Raw genomic sequence first — 25,157 nt, forward strand, 5'->3', positions numbered from 1 at the left:
ATTAATTTTGTGGCAACAGTGAGTTTGTTCTGGCAGAGCCTACAGCATTCAGAGAGGTCAGACATTTGTAGGGTCTCAGATTTTCAGGTCAAAAGGGCCCAATGTATTCACCCAGTCCAGCCTCCTACATAATCTTGTAAATCAAGATTGGATGTTTTTATAAAAAGTGCTGCTCTAGGAATTATTTGGGGGAAGTTCTGTGGCTTGTGCTGTAATAGATGATCACAATAATACCTTCTGATTTGGGAATAAGACGGTTACTCACCGTTGTAACTGTTGTTCTTCGAGATGTGTTGCTCATATCCATTCCATTAGGTGTGCGCGCACCGCGTGCACGATCGTCGGAAGATTTTCTACCCTAGCAACACCGGCGGGTCGGCTGTGGAGCCCCCTAGAGTGGCGCCTTCATGGCGCTGAATATATACCCCAGCCGACCCGGCGCCCCCTCAGTTCCTTCTTGCCGGCTACTCCGACAGTGGGGACGGGGGGCGGGTTTGGAATGGATATGAGCAACACATCTCGAAGAACAACAGTTACAACGGTGAGTAACCGTCTTTTCTTCTTCGAGTGCTTGCTCATATCCATTCCATTAGGTGACTCCCAAGCCCAACTTAGGTGGTGGGGTCGGAGTGAGACATTGCTGTGTGCAAAACCGCTGACCCGAATGCAGCATCGTCCCTGGACTGCTGCACTAGTGCATAGTGAGCTGTAAACGTATGGACTGATGACCAAACCGCCGCTCTACAAATGTCCTGTATCGGAACATGTGCCAGGAAAGCAGTCGAGGAGGCTTGGGCCCTCGTGGAGTGAGCGGTGAGGTGCGGTGCTGAGACACCTGCCAGGTCATAGCAAGTCCGGATGCAAGACGTAATCCAGGAGGATAGGCGTTGTGAGGAGACCGGTGAGCCTTTCATTCGGTCGGCCACTGCAACGAAGAGTTGCGTCGTCTTTCTAAAGTGCTTTGTGCGGTCAATATAGAAGGCCAGGGCCCTTCGTACGTCCAGGGAATGCAAACGTTGATCCTGGCGAGTGGCATGTGGTTTGGGATAAAAGACCGGGAGAAATATGTCCTGGTTGATATGAAATGGCGAAACCACCTTAGGGAGAAAGGCAGGATGTGGACGAAGCTGCACTTTATCCTTATGGAAAACTGTGTAAGGGGGCTCGGATGTAAGCGCCCTGAGTTCAGAAACTCGCCTTGCTGAGGTGATGGCTACGAGGAAGGCTGTCTTCCAGGATAGGTACAAAAGTGAACAGGTGGCTAGTGGTTCGAATGGAGGACCTGCGAGTTTGGAGAGAACCAGATTAAGGTCCCACGTCGGGACGGGCTGACGCTGTTGTGGGTACGTCCGGTCTAAGCCCTTGAGGAATCTAACGACCATCGGGTTAGAGAATACCGAGGACGCGAGTTCCCCCGGGTGAAAGGCTGATATAGCAGCCAGGTGAACTCTGATTGAAGATATCGCCAACCCTTGCTGTTTTAGGGAGAGGAGATATTCCAATATGAGAGGAATAGGTGCCTGTAACGGGGACGTGGCTCGTTGTTCGCACCAACAGGAGAACCGTTTCCACTTGGCCAGGTACGTGGTCCGTGTTGAGGGTTTCCTACTGCTCAGCAGAATCTGTTGGACAGAGTGCGAGCATTGCCGCTCTGCCTGGGTGAACCATGGAGCAGCCACGCTGTGAGGTGGAGTGATTGCAGGTCGGGGTGACGCAGCCGACCGTGGTCCTGAGATATGAGATCCGGACATAATGGCAGCGGGATCGGTGTCTGAACCGAGAGTTCCAACAGTGTGGTGTACCAATGTTGTCTCGGCCACGCTGGAGCGATCAGAATTACCTGTGCCTGGTCTCTGCGCAATTTGAGCAGTACCTTGTGGACCAGAGGAAATGGAGGGAAGGCATAAAACAGGTGGCCTTTCCAGGGGAGGAGAAACGCATCCGAGAGGGAGCCCGGAGCTCGACCTTGTAGGGAGCAGAACACGTGGCACTTCCTGTTGTCTCGAGAAGCAAACAGGTCTATCTGGGGAAACCCCCACTTCTGGAAGATGGAATGTATGATGTCCGGACGGATAGACCACTCGTGCGTCTGGAAGGACCTGCTGAGTCGGTCCGCTAGAGTGTTCTGGACTCCAGGGAGGAACGATGCCGTGAGATGGATTGAGTGGGCGATGCAGAAGTCCCACAGGCGAATGGCCTCTTGGCATAGAATTGACGAACGTGCTCCTCCTTGCTTGTTGATGTAAAACATGGCCGTGGTGTTGTCGATGAGAACTAACACACAACGGCCACGTAGGAGATTGAGGAATGCCTGGCATGCCAGGCGCACCGCCATCAGTTCCCGAACATTGATGTGCAGGGCTAACTGGGGTGCAGTCCACAGTCCCTGGGTATGGTGTTCGTTGAGATGGGCGCCCCAACCCAGAGATGACGCGTCTGTGACCAGGTGCAGAGAGGGTTGTGGGGTGTGAAAAGGCATCCCCTCGCAGACCACATTGTGATCTAGCCACCAGGTGAGGGAGGTCAGGACCGAGTTCGGGACCGTGACCACCATGTTCAGGCTGTCCCGATGTGGACGGTATATTGATGACACCCAGGTTTGAAGTGGGCGAAGCCGAAGTCTGGCATGCCTGGTTACGTACGTGCAGGAAGCCATGTGACCCAGCAGGGTGAGGCACGACCTCACCGTGGTAGTTGGGAAGGCCTTGAGCCCTTGAATGAGGTTCGTGATGGTGCCAAAGCGATTGTCTGGCAGGATGGCTTGTGCACGTCTGGAGTCTAGAACTGCGCCGATGAATTCTATTCTCTGGGTAGGTTCTAGAGTGGATTTGTCCTTGTTGAGTAGGATGCCCAACTCGTTGAATGTGTGCACTATTCTGTGGACGTGAGCTTGAACTTGCTCTTTGGTGCGACCGCGTACCAGCCAGTCGTCTAGGTACGGGAACACCTGTATCCCTTGCCGACGAAGGTACGCTGCCACGACAGCCATACATTTCGTGAACACTCTTGGGGCCGAGGATAGGCCGAAGGGAAGGACTGCAAATTGGTAGTGCACCGTGTTTACCACGAATCGCAGGAAGCGTCTGTGAGGTGGGTAAATTGAGATGTGAAAGTATGCGTCTTTCATGTCGAGGGCGGCGAACCAGTCTCCAGGATCGAGGGAAGGGATAATGGCCCCCAAAGAGACCATGCGGAACTTCAACTTTACTACGAATTTGTTGAGTCCGCGCAAGTCCAAGATGGGCCGCAGACCTCCTTTGGACTTGGGGATCAGGAAGTAACGGGAATAAAATCCCCTGCCCCTTAACTCTATCGGAACCTCCTCTATGGCCCCCATGGCCAGGAGCGTAGAAACCTCCTGTATAAGAAGTTGCTCGTGAGAAGGGTCCCTGAAGAGGGACGGGGAAGGGGAGTCGGAGGGGGGGATAGAAGAAAACTGGATAGCGTATCCCCTTTCCACCGTGCGGAGGACCCAATGGTCCGAAGTTATAAGGGACCAAGCACGGTGGAAGTGGGAGAGACGATCCCGAAAGGAGGGGGCTGGATCCTGGGGGATGACTGGTGCGCCGTCCTCGACCGCACCTTCAAAAGTTTTGCCTGGGGCCTGAAGGTGGTCTAGGTGGCCCCTGGTTCTGGCCGGGTTGAGGGCCGGTCCACCTTCTCCTACCACCTCGCCCTCGCCTCCGGGCCGAGTCTTGTCTCTGACGAGGCGGGGGGGGGTAGAAGCGCTGAGGCTGCGGCCTAAATGGTCTGCGCTGAGGGCCCACAACATGCATCCCCAGGGAGCGCATGATTGTTCTCGAGTCCTTGAGGCTCTGCAGGCGAGAGTCCGTCTTGTCCGAGAACAATCCATGTCCCTCAAAGGGCAGATCCTGTAGGGTTTGCTGCAGCTCCGGAGGCAAACCCGAAACTTGAAGCCAGGAGATCCTCCGCATAGCGATACCCGAAGCCAGGGTCCTCGCAGCTGAGTCTGCTATGTCCAAGGAGGCCTGCAAGGAGGTCCGAGCCACCTTCTTACCCTCCTCTACCATGGCTCCAAACTCTTCCCTGGACTCTTGGGGAATCAACTCCTTAAACTTCCCCATAGAGTTCCAGGAGTTAAAATTGTAGCGGCTCAGTAGTGCCTGTTGGTTCGCCGCTCTAAGTTGCAGCCCTCCGGCTGAGTAAACCTTACGGCCAAACAAATCGAGCCGCTTAGCCTCTTTTGATTTAGGCGCTGCAGCCTGCTGGCCGTGGCGCTCTCGTGCGTTCACTGATGCCACCACCAGTGAACACGGTTGGGGGTGGGTATACAAGTACCCGTAGTCCTTAGACGGGACAAAGTATTTCCTTTCCACCCCTCTGGCTGTGGGTGGGATAGAGGCAGGAGTTTGCCATATCGTATCCGCATTAGTTTGTATCGTGCGGATCAGGGGTAACGCCACCCTCGATGGGGCATCCGCTCCGAGGATGTTCACGATAGGATCCTGCACTTCCACTATCTCCTCCGCCTGCAGGTCCATATTACGGGCCATCCTACGCAGTAGATCCTGGTGAGCCCGAAGATCTATCGGGGGGGGACCTGTACATGAAGTGCCCGCCACTGCCTCATCCGGAGAGGAGGAGGAAGATGCCTCCGGTGGTACTGGATCCAGGGGGGGGTCCTGATCCCCCTGCTCTTGGGCCGGAGCATCACCTGTACTTGGGTCTATGGTGTCAGGTGGCGTGGACACGGAAGCCTCCATACCTCCTGGCGGAGGCCGAGAGATGGTGGATTCTGGGGCCCTTCTAACCGAGTGACCCGAGCGAGAGGTCGAGGGTATTGGAGCCCCTTGCTCCTGGTGGTACGCCCACGGTGTCCAAAACGACCAGTGAGATGGTCCATGAGAGTGGTCCTCTGCCATCTCCTGCCAATGGCCCAAGCTCCGTTCCTCAGCTTGCCCTTGAGGGGGGTATGCCGATCTCGACAGGTCCTCCGAGGAGCGAGACACCGATCTTGACGGCCATGGCGGTGCCGAGAGAGATGAAACGATCCCCGTGGGCTGCGGTGCCGTACGGTACCGGTCCGGAGATGATCTATCTCTGCGCGGTGCCGGCGAACGGTGCCGGGACCGCGATCGGTGCCGATGACCTCGTCGGTGCCGGGAGCCGGATCTGGACCTCGACGAGGACCTGGAGTATGCCCGGTGCCGGGAGCGGCCTCTCGACGTCGAACGTCGACCGTAGCGGTGCCGAGAACTACATCTCGACGTTGATCGGTGCCGACGATCATAGCGGTGCCGAGACGTAGAACGGTGCCGCGACGAAGATCTTGGCCGCGAGTACGACTGGTGCCGAGGTGATATTCGGTGCCGGGACTGCGAGCGGCGGGGGGACCTGCTTCGGGACCTGGATCGGTGCCGAGGTTCCAGCCCTTGCGATGGAGGGCGCATCAGGGCAGGTTTCCCCCTTGACTGGACCGGGCGAGTCAACGGTGCCGTCGGTGCCAGTGGTTGAGGCGGTGCCGGCTCTGTGAGAGCTATCAAGTCTCTCGCCGCCATGAAGGTCTCCGGAGTCGACGGGAGTTGTATTACCGCCGGTCTCGGTGGAGACACTATCTGCACCGGACTCAACGGCCTCGGTGCCGGAGTCGACAGTGCTGGAGGCACCTGTTTCCGGTGCTCTGCCGGCGCACTCGGCTCTACCCCCGGCACTGGGGGAGCCGGCGTCTTCGGCACAGAGGTCCCCGTCTTGTGGGCTTTTTTATGCCCCGGGGATAATGACCGGCGTCGAGGTATCTGCTGCGGTGCCGACGAGGTCCGGTGCCGGGGAGGTTTGTCCGACACCACCCGCGCTGTCGGCATTGCCGGTGCTGCTGGGGCACTGCGCACCGAGGCGCTAGGCGCCGGGGCCTGGCTCGTAGAGGGAGTGTCCGGGGTAAGTGCCGCCTCCATCAGGAGTTGCCGGAGCCGAAAGTCCCGCTCTTTCTTGGTCCTTGGTCTGAAGGCCTTACAGATTTTGCACTTATCTGTTTGGTGTGACTCTCCCAGGCACTTCAGACAGGAGTCATGCGGGTCGCTCGTGGGCATAGGTTTAGCGCAGGAGGCGCACTGCTTAAAGCCGGGAGCTTTGGGCATGAGCCCGGGCCCGCGGCCGGGGGAGAAAGGGGGAGACGACCCCCTTAGTCCCCTGGACTATTATAACAACTATAACAACTTTGAAACTACTAACTATTTAACTACAAACGCTTGAACTATAACTATAACTATAACTACAACTATGAACAACAAACAAAGCTAGGGAGAGTGGAGGACAGCTATGCCGCGCTCCACAGTTCCAACGACCGTCAGGGGCGGTAAGAAGGAACTGAGGGGGCGCCGGGTCGGCTGGGGTATATATTCAGCGCCATGAAGGCGCCACTCTAGGGGGCTCCACAGCCGACCCGCCGGTGTTGCTAGGGTAGAAAATCTTCCGACGATCGTGCACGCGGCGCGCGCACACCTAATGGAATGGATATGAGCAAGCACTCGAAGAAGAACTATGAATAACCCAGGCCAGAGAATCTCCCCCAGTGATTCCCGCATCTGGCCCAATAATTCCTGGCTGAGCTAGAGCAGAGCTTTGAGAAAGAGACTTAAATTCTTGACTTAAATACTTTAAAAACTCATTTAAAGAAGCTTTTAGCCTGTCTCTTAATTTGGTGACCTCATACCAAGTGAAATTGGGGGGAAAGATCATTTCACTAAAGTCATCTGGGTAAATGTCCTGCCATACAGAAGTGAGACATTTGTTTCTGTAGGTATCACACACTTTTGTATATCTTGCCCTTTAAAGTTGTATTTTCCAGTAATGATCAGAGCTGGCTGGAAAATGGAATTTCTGTTCTGTGGGAAATTCTGACATTTCTAAATTTGTGTTGGTCCCAAATGATGAGGAAAAGTCAAAATCTCGAAATATTTCATAAAGAGCTGTAAGCAGAGTCCGAATGAGCTCTCCCCTGACATTTAGTGGTGAGCTGGGGGAGAAGATATCAGGAGCCGACCTAGTTTGCATAGACCTGCCCACTCTGCCTAGGTGCGCCGCATGATGGAGCCGCTTTGCCCAAATGATCACTTTTAGCTGCTGTTGGATTGCAAATCACTTTGGTATTGGGTGCAGGAGTGATAAAGTTTTATTATCCTTGTTGTGTGAATAGAGGGCAGCAGATCTGTGCTTGGCATACCCTGACTGAGAGGCTCAACCTCAACTGAACTCCACTCGCTAAGCAGGGGGTAGGAGCACTGAAGCCCAGTGGAGAAATGAGAGGGTGAGGATGGGTGTCTGTACATGGTGGTGTGAGCTCTGCCTAAGAGTTCTAGACACCATTTGTCCTTCCCCCTCCCCACTGTTTAATGACAGAGCTGATTACGATTCAGTTGAGAGTCTTTTGTTTTGGATCACTAGAGCGGAAATCACTGATCACCAGGTCCAAGCATTGGAGCTGCTATGGGACAGCGTCTCTGGTAAAAGTGACTGCCCAGCCTGCACTAGCAATGAGGCTCCCACAGTAACAGCTGAAATCACTGACGGCTGTGTTAAGTAATGGGACCTCAAGACATTCCAGAGCTTGCACTAGAGGGCAGTGGTGGCGTGAGCGATTCAGAGCAGCTGACACAGGAGTGAGCGGCTGCCAGAGCGACGGACAGCGGAGTGAGCTGGTGGAGCGAGTGGCAGCAGAGCGAGTGGCCAATAAAGTGGCTGACGGCACAGCAAGCAGTGGTGGAGCGTGTGGCCCATGGTGGAGTGGCAGCTGAGGCATTGCTGGGTGTCTTTCACCCCCTGGGTGGGAGGTGAACTCACACTGATGCACCTCTAAACTCTGGGTCTTCACTGACCAAGGACAACAACTGTGAGTGGGGTGCGGTGGCGGGACAGGAAAGTGGTGTGTTAAAGGGACATTTGTTTGTCAGACTTTCACACCACAAGGTGAGAGACTGAGGAAAAGGACACTTCCCGGTGTAATCTGGTGTGGGTGTTTTGTTCATGGCCATCTGTTTTTGAATCAGGCTTGTGGTGTTTCCCCAAATTAATGCTGGGTTCCTTTCCCCTTTTACTAAAAGTTTACTTTTCCATACACACACTCAGTGTTTGGGAGAGGGGAACTATTGCCTCTTGGAGGCTCCCAGGGGTGGTGTGTAATTTTTCTAGGATGCTGGGTGGGGGCTTGAAGTGGTTCTGTGTTGTATTATCAAAAGGAACCGCTAGATACTGAATCTGGCCCTTGTTACTGCCAAGTTCACCTGGCAGAAGGGTGACACATAGAAACAACCCTATTGAAATGAAAGGTTTGATAATGTCAAAACATTTCATTTTGATCATATCATACATAATATATGAAAGTCAAAATGAGAAAATTGAACTGAAATGATAAAGTTAAAACAAAAAGTCAAAATGAAACAATGAAAAAGTCAATATCAAATAAAAGGCTCCATTTCAATTTCAAAATGTTTCAAAACTTTTCTGTTGAAAATTTCATCAAAATCGACGCGTTCCCACAAAACGTTTCAGTTCGGAAGGGACAGCATTTTCGAATGGAAAACTGTTCAGCTGCAAATGTTTTGCTCAGCTCTGGAAATTACTGTAGACAAACACAATCCTTAAAGCAAACAACATCCACGGAGCTGTATGGTTATCTAAACAATCTCCCCTGATGTCCAGCATGACTGGAAAATGGTTAGAAACTCCACTCACCACTTGGCAGCTCTCTGCCAAGCACAGCTGCGACGTTACCGATGGCGAGTCGGAGCTTAGCAATGAACTGCAGGTTTTCAATGCTGGTGACGGTGGCAGAGCTGGAGGCAGACAGATCTGCAGTGGAGAGCACATGCTCCGAATTCCGGCTGGCGTCTTCTTCAAAGGAGGAATACATAAAATCCTGTTCGAGAGAGAGAATTTTTAAAAATGTACAGTAGTGAACAGATAGTAACTCTGTGTAAAGGGAATGCAGTTGGTTGGGCAGGTTTTTTTTAATGACTCAACTCTTCCCTTCTCCCCACACCACACAGCAGACGTTAACCTTAAAGGCTACAAAAAATAAAACTGTTCTGGTCATTTTGAAACCGAGCCACTGATTAAAAATAACAGCCTGGGGGTAAGAGTTCCTGTCTCTCTCCCCCCGTCCACTTCTCCCCACCTTGGTTTCTATCCCCCCATATCTTCTGCCCCTCTCTGCTCCTTCCCTTCTCCCTGCTTCCCAGCTTCTATGAGCCTACGGGTAAAATTTTCAAAAGTGCCAAAGTGATTTAGGTGCTGAAAGTCCCTGAACATCTATGGGACTTAGACTCCTACGTGACTTGGGCACTGTTGAAAATTTTCCCCTAAGTCTCATTGAAAGTCAGTGAGATTTAGGCTCCTAAGTACCAAAGTTATTTCTGAAAATGGGAGAACTGGCCATTAATTGTGTTTTTCTCCTTTCCTGGGTGCCCAACATGAGATACCTGGGTCTGACTTGTAGAAGTGCTGAGTATTCACAGCTGCAGCTGAGGTCAACGGGAGCTGTGCTATGAACACATAAAATGCTTTAAAAATGCTAAGTACTCTGCTTGTCAGGCCCTGGGGATCTTAGGTTGGGCACCCAAAATTAGTGGAGACTTTTGACAATTTGGCAGTAATCTCTCTGTGTCTCAGTGCAACAGCTGTAAAATGGGCATAATAATATCACCTAATCTCACAGGGGCATTGTGAAGATGAATTCATTAATGTTTGTGAGGCACTCTGATACTCTAGCAAGAGCACCACAGAATGAATACTTCTGTATTCGGAGTAGGGTCTGGGTGGTGTGCAGAGAATAAGGCGGGGGCCACACAAGTTTGTACAGCACCTAGCACAATGGGGGTATGGCCCATGACTAGTTCTCTTAAGTGCTACAATAATATAAATACATAAATAAATATTGAGTAACTTCATATACTGAATGAGGCAGGGATTCTGTGGAAAAAATAGTATCTGGTTATATAATTACAGACTGTATCGTAATGCATATGCCAGAGCACAACAAGTGATGACTGCCCAGGTCACCTTAATTTTAGCATTTCCTAACATTGGAGAACTTGACTTTGCAACCTTAACTATTCTTTTAACATAGTTATTATGGATGTAATAAAATGTCTACATTTATCCACAGCCTCTTCATGGGACTCACCTCAAAGCAGCACACTACCATGAAATAGAAATCATTGCGACTGCTTTGATTTAAGGATAATACTTCCTCCATCCTGGAGAGATAGCCTTCCAGGTGTTCCTTCACATCGTCTAGTCTAGGAGGAAATGGATGTAAGTTATAAAACTGAATATACCCAATGTGGATCTGTGAGTGAAATATAGTTAATATAGCCACTAGAAGCACTAGAACCAACCTGCATCGGAGCAACATTTTCAAAAGGGAAGACTTGACAGTAGGACTCGGATCCATGCATTCTTCAAAGGGCGACAAGTCACTCGTTGGTTTGTACACTGAAACCAAAGAGTAGAAAGGATTACTTTTTTTTTTTTCTGAGCATGAGACCAGATCCCCAACTGATGCGAAGCAGCCATAGCTACACTGGAGTCAATGGGTCAGATCCCCAGCTGGTGTGAATTGCCCTAAAAGCTCCAACACCAGAAGGCAAATAAAAAGAACCTCATATTTATTGCTTGGGTTTTTAATCTCATGATTTTAAAGTCACTCCCATTAGTTCTGGGGCCTGACTCAGGATATCTGAACAACTGGGATTGGCGGGATCAAGACGTTCCTGTATTACACACATCACTCACCCTTTCTAACCTCTGGATGTTCTGAGTTAGAAGGTTTGCAAGCCACGAACTTAATCAGTTGTTCGATGATCTCTGCAGATGGAGGAATTTTGTCCCCAAAACAGTAACTACTGACAAACTCCACAAAGAATGAGTTGCACTTCCTCCTGAATTTGTTGTGACTTGCAACTGCCTCCCTAGGGCGAGAAAAAGATTATTTTTTTAAATGTCACTATTTTAATATAAAAGGTAGCAGACAAAATCAGAATGGCTGGAGGCTGAAGTTAAATATATTGAGATTGGAAAAAAAAAGGCAAAAATTGTAACCTTGAGGATGATTAACCATTGGAACAAGTTACCAAGGGAAGTGGTGGTTTTGCCATCATCTGAAATCTTTAAATCAAGACTGAATATGTTTCTAAAAGATCTGCTATACCTCAGGCCAAAGTGATGGGCATGATGTAGACATCACTGGGTGAGATTCTCTTGCCTCATGACCTAATGGTCCCTTCTGGCCTTAAAAATCTATGAATCTACAAATCTCTCCGTGCTGAAACATGCACATAGCTCCACTACTCTTGCTAAGGGTATGTCTTCACTGGGCAGCAATCGATCCAGCGAGGGTTGATTTATCCTGTCTAGTCTAGACACAATAAATCGACCCCCGAGCACTCTCCCGTCAACTCCTGTACTCCAGTGCCGCGAGAGGTGCAGGTAGAGTCGATGGAGGAACGGCAGCAGTCGACTCACCGCGGTGAAGACACCACGATAAATTGATCTAAGTACGTCGACTTCAGCTATGTTATTTATGTACCTGAAGTTGCGTAACTTAGATCGATTCCTCTGCGCCCCCCCCCCAGTGTAGACCAGGCCTAAGTTAAGAGCACTTGAGTGTGTACCGAGGGTAGACTTGATCCTGTAAAGTCAATAATAATTTCTGCCCGATATGAATTATTCCACATTCTGGGCAAAACAACTTTATTCACCGGGAGTTAATGTTGCCAAATTCTATCACTCATTTCAGCCCTTCTCCCAGGAATGTCAGCCCAAAGCCAATCACCCAGTAGCGTAGCTGGCGGGGTGCAGGAGAAGCAGCCGCTTCCCCCGCCTTTCCAAAAGCAGTCGGAGGAGCTGGAAGGGGCGCTCGGCATGCGGCCTGCAGCGCGGCCCAGCAGCCGCTGGTTACACTTTGTCTTTGCCAAGGGGAAATCAAATAGTGTTTCTGCACGGGGGGTGCAGAAAGCCAGGCAGCCCCTGGTGGTGGTGGCTGGCTCGGTGTGTCCCAGTCAGTTGCTTCCCGTGCTCTCTGGAATGCAGTGGAGACGGGAAGGCGAGGAAAAGGCACTGTTGTTTTTGTGAATGATGAATTCAAGGGAAATCTTTCTGGAGTGGGGTTTGCCACCCAGCAACGGCTGAGAGGGGGTCTCTTAGGCACTTGCGGGGGGGCGGCGGGCGCAGCCGGAGGAGCGGGGGGGGAGGGGAGTGGCGGCCGAAGGAGGAGTCAAAGGGGCGTGGCCAGAGGAGGAGCCGAGGGGGGGGCGCCTTTTTTATGTTTGCTCCCCCTCCTCTTAGAAGCTGGCTATGCCATGCAATCACCCAGTCCCCAGGGAGACAGTCTGCTCTAAACAAGAGCCCAAGGCAGACAGCAAATTCTCCTGCTGCTCACACAACTCCCCCTACCCAAAACTCTGCATTACCGCAAAATAACAACACACATTGTCTTCCCTAAAATTGAAACCTGCTCGCCTGTTGTGAAAAAACAGTGTAAGAGTGCTACCTGGTGACAGCTGCCATAATGACCTAATTCCAGAAAAACGCTGAAAAAATCATTTATGGCTCCTAAAAATGTATCTAAAAATAATTACCTAAAATCAGAAAAAGCTGACCCCTAACACTGGAGCCCTGGGCTCAAACCTCCAACGCGTGCTGTAATCACTGGGTGAAGGTAAGATGGGGAGCACAGAGGGGTCACTTGCAGCTTTCTGAACCTGGGACCAGCTAGTGGCCTTTGGGCCTCCAGCATAGCTTAGGGCTGCCTATGACGCTAAGGGCTGGATGTTCTGCAGCCAGTCGCCTGTCCCCCATACATGGCCTCTGCACCACTTGCAAGGCCAGGCTTGACACAGAACTGGCCACAGATACACAGGTGCTGACTTTTGTTTTTGACAATGGGTGTCCCACCCCCACTCTGCCCCCCCCTAGGCTCCTCCCCTACTCTGCTCTCTCCTGAGGCCCCGCCTCCACTCTGCCTCTTCCTGCCCCCTGAGCGCCTCCCACTCCCTCTTCTGTGCCTCTGCCCCCGAGGCTCCCCCTCAACCCTGCCGCTCGCTCCTCCTTACCCCTTCCCCTGAGGCTCCCCCTGCTCGCTCCTCTCCGCCTCCTCCTCAAGGCTCCACCGACCTGCCCACCACTCACTCCTCTCTACCCCCACTGCCGAGCACCTCTTGCCTGCTGCTTGGTCCTTTCTGCCCCCTCCTGCCTTAAGGGTGAGTGACAAGGGTTGAGGGTGAAGAGGAGCAAGCAGCGGGAACCACTGAAGCCGCGGACAGCCCCAGGGGCCACCGAACAGCTGATCCATGGCCAGCCCCGTGGGTGCTGAGCACCCCCAATTTTTTTCTGTCGGTGCTTGAGCCCCGGAGCACCCACAGAGTCAGTGCCTATGCACAGATACCATTTTCAAAAGCATGATTCTTAATGGGACTTAGGTTCCTAAATCCTAAAGCCACATTGGAAAATGCTACTCTACATCAGCTCTATGTGGGGAGATGCACCCGCTTTCAGTCCCCTTTTGTCACCAGAGCGTTACAAAGGGGCCAGCGTGGGAAGCAGCACTGAACGCCCCCCTTTATAATCTGCAACTTCAGATATTTACAATCCCAGGGCCCCAGTCCTGCAAAGGGATCAGTATGTGCAGACCCTGGATGCACAAAGTCCCATTAAAGCCATTGCTCACGGACAGACCTATCTCGGCAAATCCTTCAGCAGAACAAGGAGCTATGTCCGGTAACAGTCTGGGAGAGGGAGCGGCCCGTTTTGCTAAGAGCTCCCAGAAATGTAGTGGAGGGGTGTGGAAGAAAAGCAATTATTCTGGCCACGCTGTCAGTAACTGAGATTAGTGGGAATATTACCGCTAAACAAGTCTCCCAAATCACAGAGTCAGGCGACTGTGCAATACCTGGTGATCTGGGAGGCGGTGGGCACGTAATCCTCGGGGACACTCTCCTTGCAGATCTTGCACTGCCGGATGTTCCACTCCCGGATGCACTGAGTGCAGAAAATGTGACCGCAGGGCAGCTCAGCTGGGTCAGTGATCTCGTTCTGGCAGCTTTTGCACTCGTTCACGCCCTTCCTGAAAGACACCACGAGAGCAAGATGCAATTCACAGGGTCTGATTCTCTGCTGCCTTGTGCCTTACAGAGTCCACAAATAAATAAATCAATAACAAAGCCTTGCATAGCTGGGCCCAAACTCCATGGCAATCTACATAAGTCTGATTGCCACAGGGCGGCTGGAAGCAAGTCCTGATCCCCTCTGCCAGAACTGGTGCTTCCAGTTTGGTCAATTAAAAGGCAGAGCAGTACCTGAGGCTACAAAGGATCAGTGAGAATCAGAGAAGTCCCTGAAGGAAGCTGCAGGAGGTTCCTGGGGAAAGGCTGAAGTCCAGGGGAGCAGCAGAAGGGTTTGCTGGCTGACGTCCTCAAGCCAGAGAGCCAGGGCCAGAGGGCTGGAGAGGGTTGAAGGCAAGGGGAGCAGCAGAGGGGATTACCTAATGACATCACCACCGAGAAGAACTGGGAAAGTTAGTGTAACAGGAGGAGTGATGGATGCTCTGTGGTGAGGATGATCTCTCAGCAGAGAGGCTGGGGGAGTGGGGGTGGGCATTGCCACTGGGAAGAGTAGGGTTGCACCCCAGCTGGAAGGGCTGGGGTGGTTTTCTGGGTAGAAGGACAGGAGAGGACCGACAAAGAGCAGTGGTGTGGTGGAAGATGCCAGAGAGGGGTATGTGCTACATTGGTGCTGTCATGGGATTTTAAGGACTATTTGTGCTGCGGGTTATAAAAGGACAATGTTTTGGGACTCTTGTTCTGGGTTCTTTGCACTAGTTTTTTGTAATAAGTTGGCCCCAAGGAGGAGTATTTTTGAGGCAAGAGAGCCTGTTGGGGAGGCCTAAGGGGCCCAAGAGGAGAAGTGGGACATTAGCCCTGGTGTGAAGGTGCCCTGCCACAAGGGGCGCTCAGGGGAGGGGGAATCGTTCACACCCGTGGTACGTAATGCAAAATGTTTTCCATATGTGTGGGTACAGCACTGAATGGTGAGTTACATGGTACATGGAAATAAAAATATTGTCAGGAAATAAACTAACTTGCAAGCGTAATTAATAGACACATTGCCTGCTAAAAATGCTCTTGCTGAAAATTTATCCATAATGGTCTTTTTTGCTTCTTTGCTCGACTTACACAAGGTAGACGGTAGCAGCATTGTTGCTGCATCTCTTCAGCACTTTTGTCACAACTTCAAAAATCTTTGCTGGTTTATGGTCTTCAGTTTTGTACAGTAACTACAGAAAATAAAGCAAGTGAATGTCATTACATTCTAAGTAACAAAAGAAGTGTTAAAAAAGTTACATTTGCAAAAGCAACCACTCAAAAGTTAAGCTATGCCAGCATCAAGGTTGCCCATTTAACCTTAACTCTGCCCCTTTAGGGCATGCATTCTGATAGTCTTGTACAACATCACATAGAAAGTCTGGGGCAGAGCCCAGATTAGATCCCAAGTCTCCTGAGTCCCAGGCCGCACCCTTAAACATTCTCCCTCATTCACTGTTCATCCTGTGCACTGAGTGAGGCTGGAGTCTGACAGAACACCTGGCATGTGATCATGTAATTAAAGGCTGTATCGTAATGCAGAACCACAGGGGGGTGAATTAAGGTTACAGAGGTTTTCAGAGAGATCTGAGGCGAAACTTTGAAAACTTGGTTGCCTGATGTTACGCACACATATCCATCACTGGGCTCACCAGCTGAGAAAGGCTGGTCAAAACATGTTGTTGACAGAAAACTGGGTTATTGACTAACAAAAACTTTAATGGATGTTGTCTGTGTCCCTGCAAAAACTTGTTTTTTGTCAAAAAAACAAAACCCTGAAACATAGAAATTATATTTTACACTACAGTACCCACATATTTTGTATAATCTAATACCCAAATATTAAGAATCAAAACATTTGAATCAACGCAAAACTAATTGTTTCCCCCCAATTTTTCTTTGTGGAAATTTTGGAATTTTCAGTTTTTGTTCCAATTTGCAATGAAGCCAAATTTCCAAATCTCTGTATCCTTTGCCAAACAGATTTTCTGTCTTATGTAAGGCTCTAATTCTGGGTGAAGAATGGATTTTTCGGTTCACTGACAATTCCAAAAAAAAATGGAGGGGAAAACTAGCTTCATGTCAAATTTGTTTAGAATCGAACATCACATTTTGGAAAAAGCCGAAACATTTTGTTTTGATTCCAACCATTTTTAATTTTTAAAAATTATATTCAAAAGTAAAATTAAAGAAAATTTTGAAATGGAAAAGTCATTTTGAAACAAAAAATGGAAATGTTTTGATTTTTTTCCCTGATTTTTTTCTTTGTAGCTTTTTTCTGACTGAAACTATTGGGATATATAATAGTATATGTTGTCAAATGTTATAAGCCATTTGGGCCTAGTATAAATGCTGTGTGCTTGACATGAGTACATGAGTTGCGTGTTGGCAACTGAAGCAAGGATTTAAGGTTATGAGTGGTCAAGGATTGTCTGTGCCAAAACAACTTTGTCACGTCCATAGGAGGAAATGGAATGTCTTGGATTATGGTGGCTTGCCAGGAACCGTTTTCCTGGAGTTATGGGTACAAGGCTTAGTAAACAGACAAAGAGCTGATGATGCAACGGACGGACTGGGCTATAAATAGTTGCCTGACATATCTGAAATTTGGAGTCAGACATCGATCCAGAGCCCTGATAAAGAAGGGATGTGTAGTGCAGGGCTCCCCATGCTTTGTGATTGGAGCAGACCTTGACTGGCCTTTGGGACTTCGCTCTAATCTTTGGAGTCTGGTGTAATATGAAAGGGGTGTGAATGTGGAGTGAGTGTGGGGTTATATTGTAATCAATACAAAAATTTAGAGTATTATAGACCAACACTGGGTCTGATATCTGCCTCCTCCCCCATCGTGTAGTGAGGCATCTATCAGAGCCTAACAAAACAATTTGGCAATACCAACATGAATTCAGGAAGCATTTTGGTATCGCCAAATCTGCATTTTTCTTCAAAAAAAGTTTTGGATGAAAAATGTCTTCCAGTGGTCCTCCTTCCCAACTCTGCTGGGTCCTGGGGGCTGTAGCCTCTCGTTCAATGAAGTTTCAAAGGGGCAGTGGGGCACTATTTTATACACCTACATTCCAGAGGAAGACAAACTGCTTCACAACGAGCTTTAGCAGCTTTTCATCCACGTTGGTTTCATCGTGTAGCAGGTGATCGATGAGCAGGTAGACGATGTTGGTGCAATTCCATTGGTGTCTGAAAAAGAGACAGAATTGCCTCACTGCGAGTAGCTGCGCCTTGTCTGCTGGAAAAAATAATTCTTCCCCACATTTTTGGACAAAACCAACCACCTGAATACTGGGCCCAGTCCTATTTAACATATTCATAAACGATCTGGAAAAAGGGGTAAACAGCGAGGTGGCAAAATTTGCAGATGATACAAAACTACTCAAGATAGTTAAGTCCCAGGCAGACTGTGAAGAGCTACCAAAGGATCTCACAAAACTGGGTGACTGGGCAACAAAATGGCAGATGAAATTTAATGTTGATAAACGCAAAGTAATGCACATTGGAAAACATAATCTCAACTATACATATACAATGATGGGGTCTAAATTAGCTGTTACCACTCAAGAAAGATCTTAGAGTCATTGTGGATAGTTCTCTGAAAACATCCATTCAATGTGCAACGACAGTCAAAAAAGCGAACAGAATGTTGGAAATCACCAAGAAAGGGATAGATGATAAGATAGAAAATATCACATTGCCTCTATATAAATCCATGGTATGCCCACATCTTGAATACATGCAGATGTGGTCGCCCCATCTCAAAAATGATATATTGGAATTGGAAAAGGTTCAGAAAAGCACAACAAAAATGATTCAGGGTATGGAACAGCTTCCATATGAGGAGAGATTAATAAGACCAGAACTTTTCAGATTGGAAAAGAGGCAACTAAGGGGGGATATGATAGAGGTCTATATAATCATGAGCGGTATAGAGAAAGTAAATAAGGAAGTGTTATTTACTCCTTCTCATAATACAAGAACAAGGGGCCACCAAATGAAATCAATAGGTAGCAGGTTTAAAACAAACACAAGAAAGTATTTTTTCATGCAACTCACTGTCAACCTCTGGAACTCCTTGCCAGAGGGTGTTGTGAAGACCAATACTATAATGGGATTCAAAAGGGAGCTAGATAGATTCATGGAAGATAGGTCCATCAATGGCTATTAGCCAGGATGGGTAGGAATGGTGTCCGTAGCCTCTATTTGCCAGAAGCTGGGAATGAGCGATAGGGGATGGATCACTTGATGAATACCTGTTCTGTTCATTCCTTTTGGGGCACCTGGCATTGGCCACTGTCAGAGGACAGGACACTGGGCTTGATGGACCTTTGGTCTGACCCAGTATAGCCGTTCTTATGTTCTTATGGAGATAGGAACTGAACATGTAAACAGGTCCTTCAGCTCACAATCCCCTCAGGCTAGGTGTGATGGCTTGCAATCAGGGACACCCCTTACCCGCTGCTCAGAGCAGTTTACAGAATGAAGGGGAAGCTGATACAATGGGGAAATCAAAGGGAAAAAAACCTTTGTCCTGTCCTCTGCTGTCTGCGTAAAGCTTGGAAACTCTTGGTGGGAATATGGCCCAAGGTTTCTAAGTGGATTTGCTCTGAAGAAAGGGCCACGGCAGGACTAATATCTGGGGTTTTAATAGGAATGTAGGACTGGAAGGGACGACTTGGGCTGTGGAGTCCAGTCCCTGCTATCATTGGCAACCCCGTCAGATAATCCTGTTCATAAACGTACCAAGCTTCATCTTCAAACCAGTTAGGGTATGTCGTCCCCCCTCCCACCCCCGCTCCTATTGGAGGCTCTTCCGGACCCTCCCTGCCTCTGATGGTTAGAAACCTTCTTCTCATTTCCAGCCTAAATTCAGCCACGGGCTTTTTTTGTCTGTCACACAGAGTAACATAGTGGCAAAGTAACAGGCTTTTATTTGCTATGTAGACCAACCACTAATGGGGTCACAGCAAACACTGAGTCACCATCTAACAGAGAGTTGATTGGAACATGGAGGAGTTTTTTTTCCCCTTGGAAAATTATGACTTTTCATTGAGAAAACAAACCCGACATTTTCTTCAGTCACTGAAGTTTTTGGTTAAAAAAAAAAGGCAAAAAATCAAAACATATTTTCCAGATGAAAACTGCTGGAAAATTTTTAATTTTCAAGTTTTTCTATATACATTTGTAAAATTCTGAGGAAATCTGACACTGTCTGCAAAAAAATTTATTTAAAGGAAAACCCATCTTTCTGTCAGGGTGGAAAAAAAGTTTTCACAGAAAAGTTTTGACTGTTACACGTTGTAAATATGTTTATATTCTTTAAAATACACAGACAGTTTTTGGAGGGGGATGGGTAACACTTACAATACGCTGTTCAATAATTCCTCTTTGTTATCGTAAAGTCTCATCTGGTAGTCGTCCAATGTGATCAGCTCCACAGTGTGCTTAATGGACTTGATCCTTTTCAGCCAGCTCAGGCAGGCGTTGAATGGCAGAAGCGCCTTCTCTGTGGGCTGCAGCTGCTTCAGGACGATGCTCACGGCATCAAGAGCTACAAACTAAAATATTTAAAAACAAATCCCGTGAGTTTCTGAGCTAGCCATTGTGTTTCGGGGTGAGGGGCAAAGAGGAGAAAAAACAACGGGGCAGGAGTATCACTTGCTGAAGGGCTGAAGCAATGGAACTGGAGCAGGTTATGAAGGAAGGACCGGTGGCGGCACACACATAAATACACGCGCACACACATACACTCTCAGGCAAGATGTGCTCATCAGCAGGGACTGAGCTCTGGTGGTTCAGCATCAGCGGCAAAGACCCCCACCACCTGAGCTAAAGCGATAACCCCACTAATGGCAAGACAGGAGCAGGAGTCGAGATACAGTCACAACTACTGCGCCAGCGTGTTACACATCCAGCTGCCGAGGCAAAGGAACAAGGAAAGGGGGGAAAGAAATCCCACATTTGTTTCCAAGCAGAGCAGACTGTAACAGTGCCACAGAACATCATTCCCCCTCCTCTTCAGGACCTAAGTGCCCTGAGTCGAGGATCTTGTCTGTCACCTAATCAAGTTTTAAGCCTGCTCTAACTCCCCATGAAATCAATCCATCTTCCCACTGATATCGACGGGAGTTGGAGCCAGCCCTTAACCATGATATTACATTGGTTCAGGCTGCCGTGGATTTAATCTGGTTTGGCTTGTTAATGCGGTCCATGGCAGGTATAAGCCATTTTTAAAGAGTGGTTAAAACTGGTTTGGATAACACAGCTCCTGGTCCAGTGTAGACGGCACTTGCATCACACAAAACCAACTGGCTTAAAATTGTAGTGACCATCTCCTAATGCCGAGGACATTATATGATACAAAGCACATGTGCTTAGCAGCAGCATTGCTCAGAAGGATCTGGGAGTTGTGGTGGATGTGATGTTATACCATTAAAATATAACCATGTATATCATGTTGCTACCATTGTTATATAATTGCTGCAAATATTACACAAAGGATATCATGTAAGGTGTGAATGGAAAAGTTATGATTTGCTGAATACAATTATCCTATTTGTATGCATGTGTCATTGTTGTATCTGTCATTATGAATATTGACTATGAACCAGTATTTCAAATCTGTTTGCTCCTGGGGTGACACCCACCATCACTGCTTCAAACCTGATACGAGAATTTTGAAATGTGTGTATGTATTTGATTCCATTGATCATTTTAACTCTCACCTCTTTCTTTTCCCTTATAAATAAATCTTTAGCTATTAGATACTAAAGAATTGGCAATAGTGTGATTATTGGGTCAGATCTGAGTAATACATTGACCTAGTTGTGTGACTGGTCCTTTGGGATCAGAAGAACCCTTTGTTCGATTAAATTGGTTTTAAATAACCACTCATCATTACCTCTAGTGTGTGGGTGGTGAAACGAGGACTGGTATACCTAAGGAGACTGCATTTCTGACTTCTTTAGCCAGTATGGTGAGACAGAAGTTTACTTTTGTTAGAGGTGTGGTATATCTTATGAAAGAATAACCACTGGTTTGGGGTGAGTCTGCCCCATTTCTCAGCAGTTTGTCCTGAATTTGGTATTCTCAGTTGTGACCCACTGAGACACAGTGACAATAGATTACAACCTCAACATGAGTCAACAATGCAATGATGTTGCAAAAAGAGCAAATGCAATTTTGGGTTGCATTAACAGAGGCATATAATGCAAGTCATGGGAGGTGATAGTATTGCTCTTCCTGGAGCTGGTTAGGCCTCAGCTGGAGTTCTGTGTATAGGATGTAGAGAAACTAGAAAGGATCCAGAGCTGAGCAACAAAGATGATCAATGGGATGGAATACAAACCATATGAACAAAGGCTGAAGGAACTGGGTATGTTTAGTTTGGAAAAGAGAAGATTAAGAGGGGACATGATAGTGGACTTCAAACACTTGAAAGGCTGCTATTAAAATATGGAGAAAATTTATTCTCTCTTGTCACAGAACAAAAGGCAGAATGAGAGCTGATGGGTTCAAACTACAGCATGGCAGTTTAGGATTAAATCTCAGGAAAATCTTCCTAACTGTAAGAACAGCAAGACAATGGCGCAGGGAGGTGGTGGAAGCTCCTTCACTGGAGGCTTTCAAAAGGAGGCTGGATAACAATCTGTCTTGGATGGTTTAGACACAGTAAATCCTGCATCTTGGCAGGGGGCTAGACTAGATGACACTTGTGGTCCCTTCTAACCCTGTGGTTCCACAGATTCTGTGAATGGAATCTGGGAAATACATGGAGGATTCCTAGAATCAGAGATTCTAAGGCCAGAAGGAACCACTGTGATCACTTAGTCAGATCTCCTGCATGACACAGGCATGACACAGAATCTTGCTGAATTCATTCCTGCTTGAAGCAGAGCAGATGTTTTAGAAAAACATCTAATCCTGATTTAAAAATTCCCAGTGATGGAGAATCCACCATGACCCTTAGTAAATGGTTCCAATGGTTAATTCCCCTCACTGTTAAAAATTTGCACCTTATTTCCCGTTTGAATTTGTCCAGATTCAACTGCCAGCCAGTGGACCTTGTTATTCCTTTGTTTTCTAGACTGAAGAGGCTTTTATCAAATATTTGTTCCCCACATTGGTACTTATAGACTATGATCAACTCACCCCTTAGCTTTCTTTTTGTTAAGCTAAGTAGATTGAGCTCTGTGAGTCTGTCACCATAAGGCAGGTTTTCTAATCCGTTAATCATTCTCATGGCTCTTCTCTGAACTCTCTCCAATTTATCAACATCTTTTTGGACTTGTGGGCACCAGAACTGGACACTACTCCAGCAGCATCCACCCCAGTGCCAAATATAAAGGTAATGCAACCTCCCCACTCCTACTCGAATTTCCCCTATTTATGTATCCCAGGATCGCATTAGCCCTTTTGGCCAGTGTCGCACTGGGAGCTCATGATCAACTGATTAACCGCCATGACCCCCAGTCTTTTTCAGAGTCACTGCCTCCCGTGATAGAGTCCCCCATCCCGTAAGTGTGGCCGACAATCTTTGTTCCCATACATATACATTTAGCCGTATTAAAACACACATTGTTTTCTTACCAAGCGATCTAGATTGCTCTATATCAGTGACTGCTCCCTTCATTATTTACCACTCCCCCAATCTTTGTGTCAACTGCAAACTTTATCAGTGATGATTTTATATTTTCTTCCAGACCATCAATAAACATTTTAAATAGCATAGGGCCAAAATCCAGTCCCTGTGGGATCCAGTAGAAACACACCCTCTCGATGAGGATTCCCATTTACAATTACAGGTTGAAAAGAGCAACAATGAAACACTGTTCAGGTAACCTCGCTCACCATTTTAGTTGTGTCTTCTTTATAAACTTTCTGCAGCTCATTGGCTAGAGTCTCCTCATTCTTCACTAAATTGATGAACAGCTGATAATTCTCTTGTAGGTAGAAATATTCAATGTGCAACCAAATCAGGGAAAACCCCACTTCGTCCTGTGTCAAAGAGGTGCAGAGCTGCTTTGCACCAGTTATGAGAACATTAGACAGAATCTGGTGATAAAATAAATGGTATTATTTCTACTCATCATCAACCACATAGAACTAAGTTCTCTGTTGCTGACATGTTTAATGAAAGCTGTATGAAATTTTCATCATCACTAATTCTAACCCAAGTAAAAAAGAAATGTTAAAATGCAATTAAAGTTGAGAGCACTTAGCAGTAATTTAAGAGCAAATACAGGGTTTCAGTAAAGTGCATTTATCAAAATACAGAACAGTTGGACAGGAAGTGGTTTTATTTTTAGCAGCCAATTTTGACTCTAAAAATCAAAACCAAAACCTTTTTTCCAAAAAAACTCAGGCAAGATTGTTTTGATATAAAAAAAAAATCTACCAAAAAATTGAAATTTTTTAAGGAAATCGGACACTTTCTGCATTAGCTGGGGATCTGGCCCCATTGACTCCAATGTTGTTATGGCTGATTGACACCAGCTGGGGATCTGCCCCCATTGATTCCAATGGAGTGAGGGCCGATTTACACCAGTTGGGGATCTGGCTGTAAGTTTTTAATTTTTTCTGCATTAAGTCTAATATGTCTACTATACCATTGGTAATCTCACCCCAACCATTCAGACTGATGATGTTTAAAAGTACTTTTCTGCAGAAACCCATTTACCTCATAAACCTGAACATCTTGCCCTGGAAAAGCCATCCTCACAAAATCACTGGCATAACGCTGAACCATTTCTGGACTATTGCCATCTGGCACTGGCATATTCAAGATAGAGCTTTGAAACATCTCAGCAGAGTCCACAGTAGGGTCCTTTGGATAACCTAGGATGTCACAGAATGAACAAAGGAGAGGGGCTTATTCAGTTATAGCAGATCACTATAAATATTGTTTAGTAATTATTAATATGCAAGTGAATGTGGGGGGGCAAGAGTATAAGCATGGCAGGGCAATGAGAATCCTGTTTTTCTCCATTATAAATAAAAAGAACAGGAGTACTTGTGGCACCTTAGAGACTAACAAATTTATTAGAGCATAAGCTTTCGTGGACTACAGTCCACTTCTTCGGATGCGTTTCTATATGCATCCGAAGAAGTGGGCTGTAGTCCACGAAAGCTTATGCTCTAATAAATTTGTTAGTCTCTAAGGCGCCACAAGTACTCCTGTTCTTTTTGCGGATACAGACTAACACGGCTTCTACTCTAAAACCATCCATTATAAATGGCTACTTGTTAGAATTATGATGCAGTGTTCTAGGTCATTCTAGTTGGGTGGGGCGGTTCTAAGTTATTCTAGCTGGGTGGGGAGAGGAGCCATTGACTACCCATTCAAGGAATGAAGGACTGGGTTTGCAAATGACAAGAAGGCTCAGACAGTCCTACAGGGCAATCTTCAATGAGGAACTCTTTCCCCCACCAGCAAGACTCCTCTAAGCAGCAGAAGATTAAGCACAGACTCTACTGGCTTGCACATCTGAGACCCAGTCTGAGACTACCTAGATCCCCAGATCTATCCACAGATTCCTTTCCCAAGTCACTGATTTCCAGGATACAGTCCACATCTGGTAAGAGTGACCTACATTCCTTGATCCTTGCATTTGGCTGAGTTAAAAGTAGAGCTGGTTGGAAAATGGATTTCTGTCCCATGAAAAATTTTGATATTTTGCATTTTTTTTGTTACAAATCATGACAAAAAGACAAATTCTGAAAATTTTCACACAATTAAGTTATGCTTTTTTTGTTTGGGTCAATCAAAATGATTAATTTTGATAAATGTGAAATGGTTTGTTTTGATTTGACCATTTTTATTTAATTTTGTATGTATAAAATAAACTTTAAACCAATGTCCTTTAGAAACAAAAAAATTGAAAATTTTATCGTGAAAATGTTGAAACAAGATGTTTTGTCATTTTCTGAACATTTCTTCCCAATTTGTTTTCTAACAAAATTTCATCTAAATCAACAAAATATCATGAAAAGTTTCTGTTTTCTGACACCAAACTGTTTTGACTAAAATTTTTGAACCAACTTTAGTTAAGCACA

At 47.3% G+C, this 25,157-nt stretch overlaps 1 protein-coding gene across 1 annotated transcript in view; it reads right to left on the reverse strand.

Moving 5' to 3' along the window:
• Positions 1-25,157, reverse strand: part of LOC128836838 (E3 ubiquitin-protein ligase RNF213-like) — a 162,926-nt gene that overhangs the window by 41,062 nt on the left and 96,707 nt on the right. Inside the window, exons 44-53 of the mRNA XM_054027499.1 lie at positions 23,782-23,939; positions 22,953-23,156; positions 19,467-19,660; positions 17,168-17,288; positions 15,186-15,286; positions 13,904-14,077; positions 10,750-10,925; positions 10,353-10,449; positions 10,139-10,253; positions 8,689-8,872 (exon numbers count right to left, since the gene is read on the reverse strand). Coding sequence (XP_053883474.1) covers positions 8,689-8,872; positions 10,139-10,253; positions 10,353-10,449; positions 10,750-10,925; positions 13,904-14,077; positions 15,186-15,286; positions 17,168-17,288; positions 19,467-19,660; positions 22,953-23,156; positions 23,782-23,939 — 1,524 coding nt within the window. The remainder of the gene's footprint in view (positions 1-8,688; positions 8,873-10,138; positions 10,254-10,352; positions 10,450-10,749; positions 10,926-13,903; positions 14,078-15,185; positions 15,287-17,167; positions 17,289-19,466; positions 19,661-22,952; positions 23,157-23,781; positions 23,940-25,157) is intronic.

The sequence above is a fragment of the Malaclemys terrapin genome, chromosome 4, assembly GCF_027887155.1.
Source record: "Malaclemys terrapin pileata isolate rMalTer1 chromosome 4, rMalTer1.hap1, whole genome shotgun sequence".
In the NCBI taxonomy this organism is placed as follows: domain Eukaryota; kingdom Metazoa; phylum Chordata; order Testudines; family Emydidae; genus Malaclemys; species Malaclemys terrapin.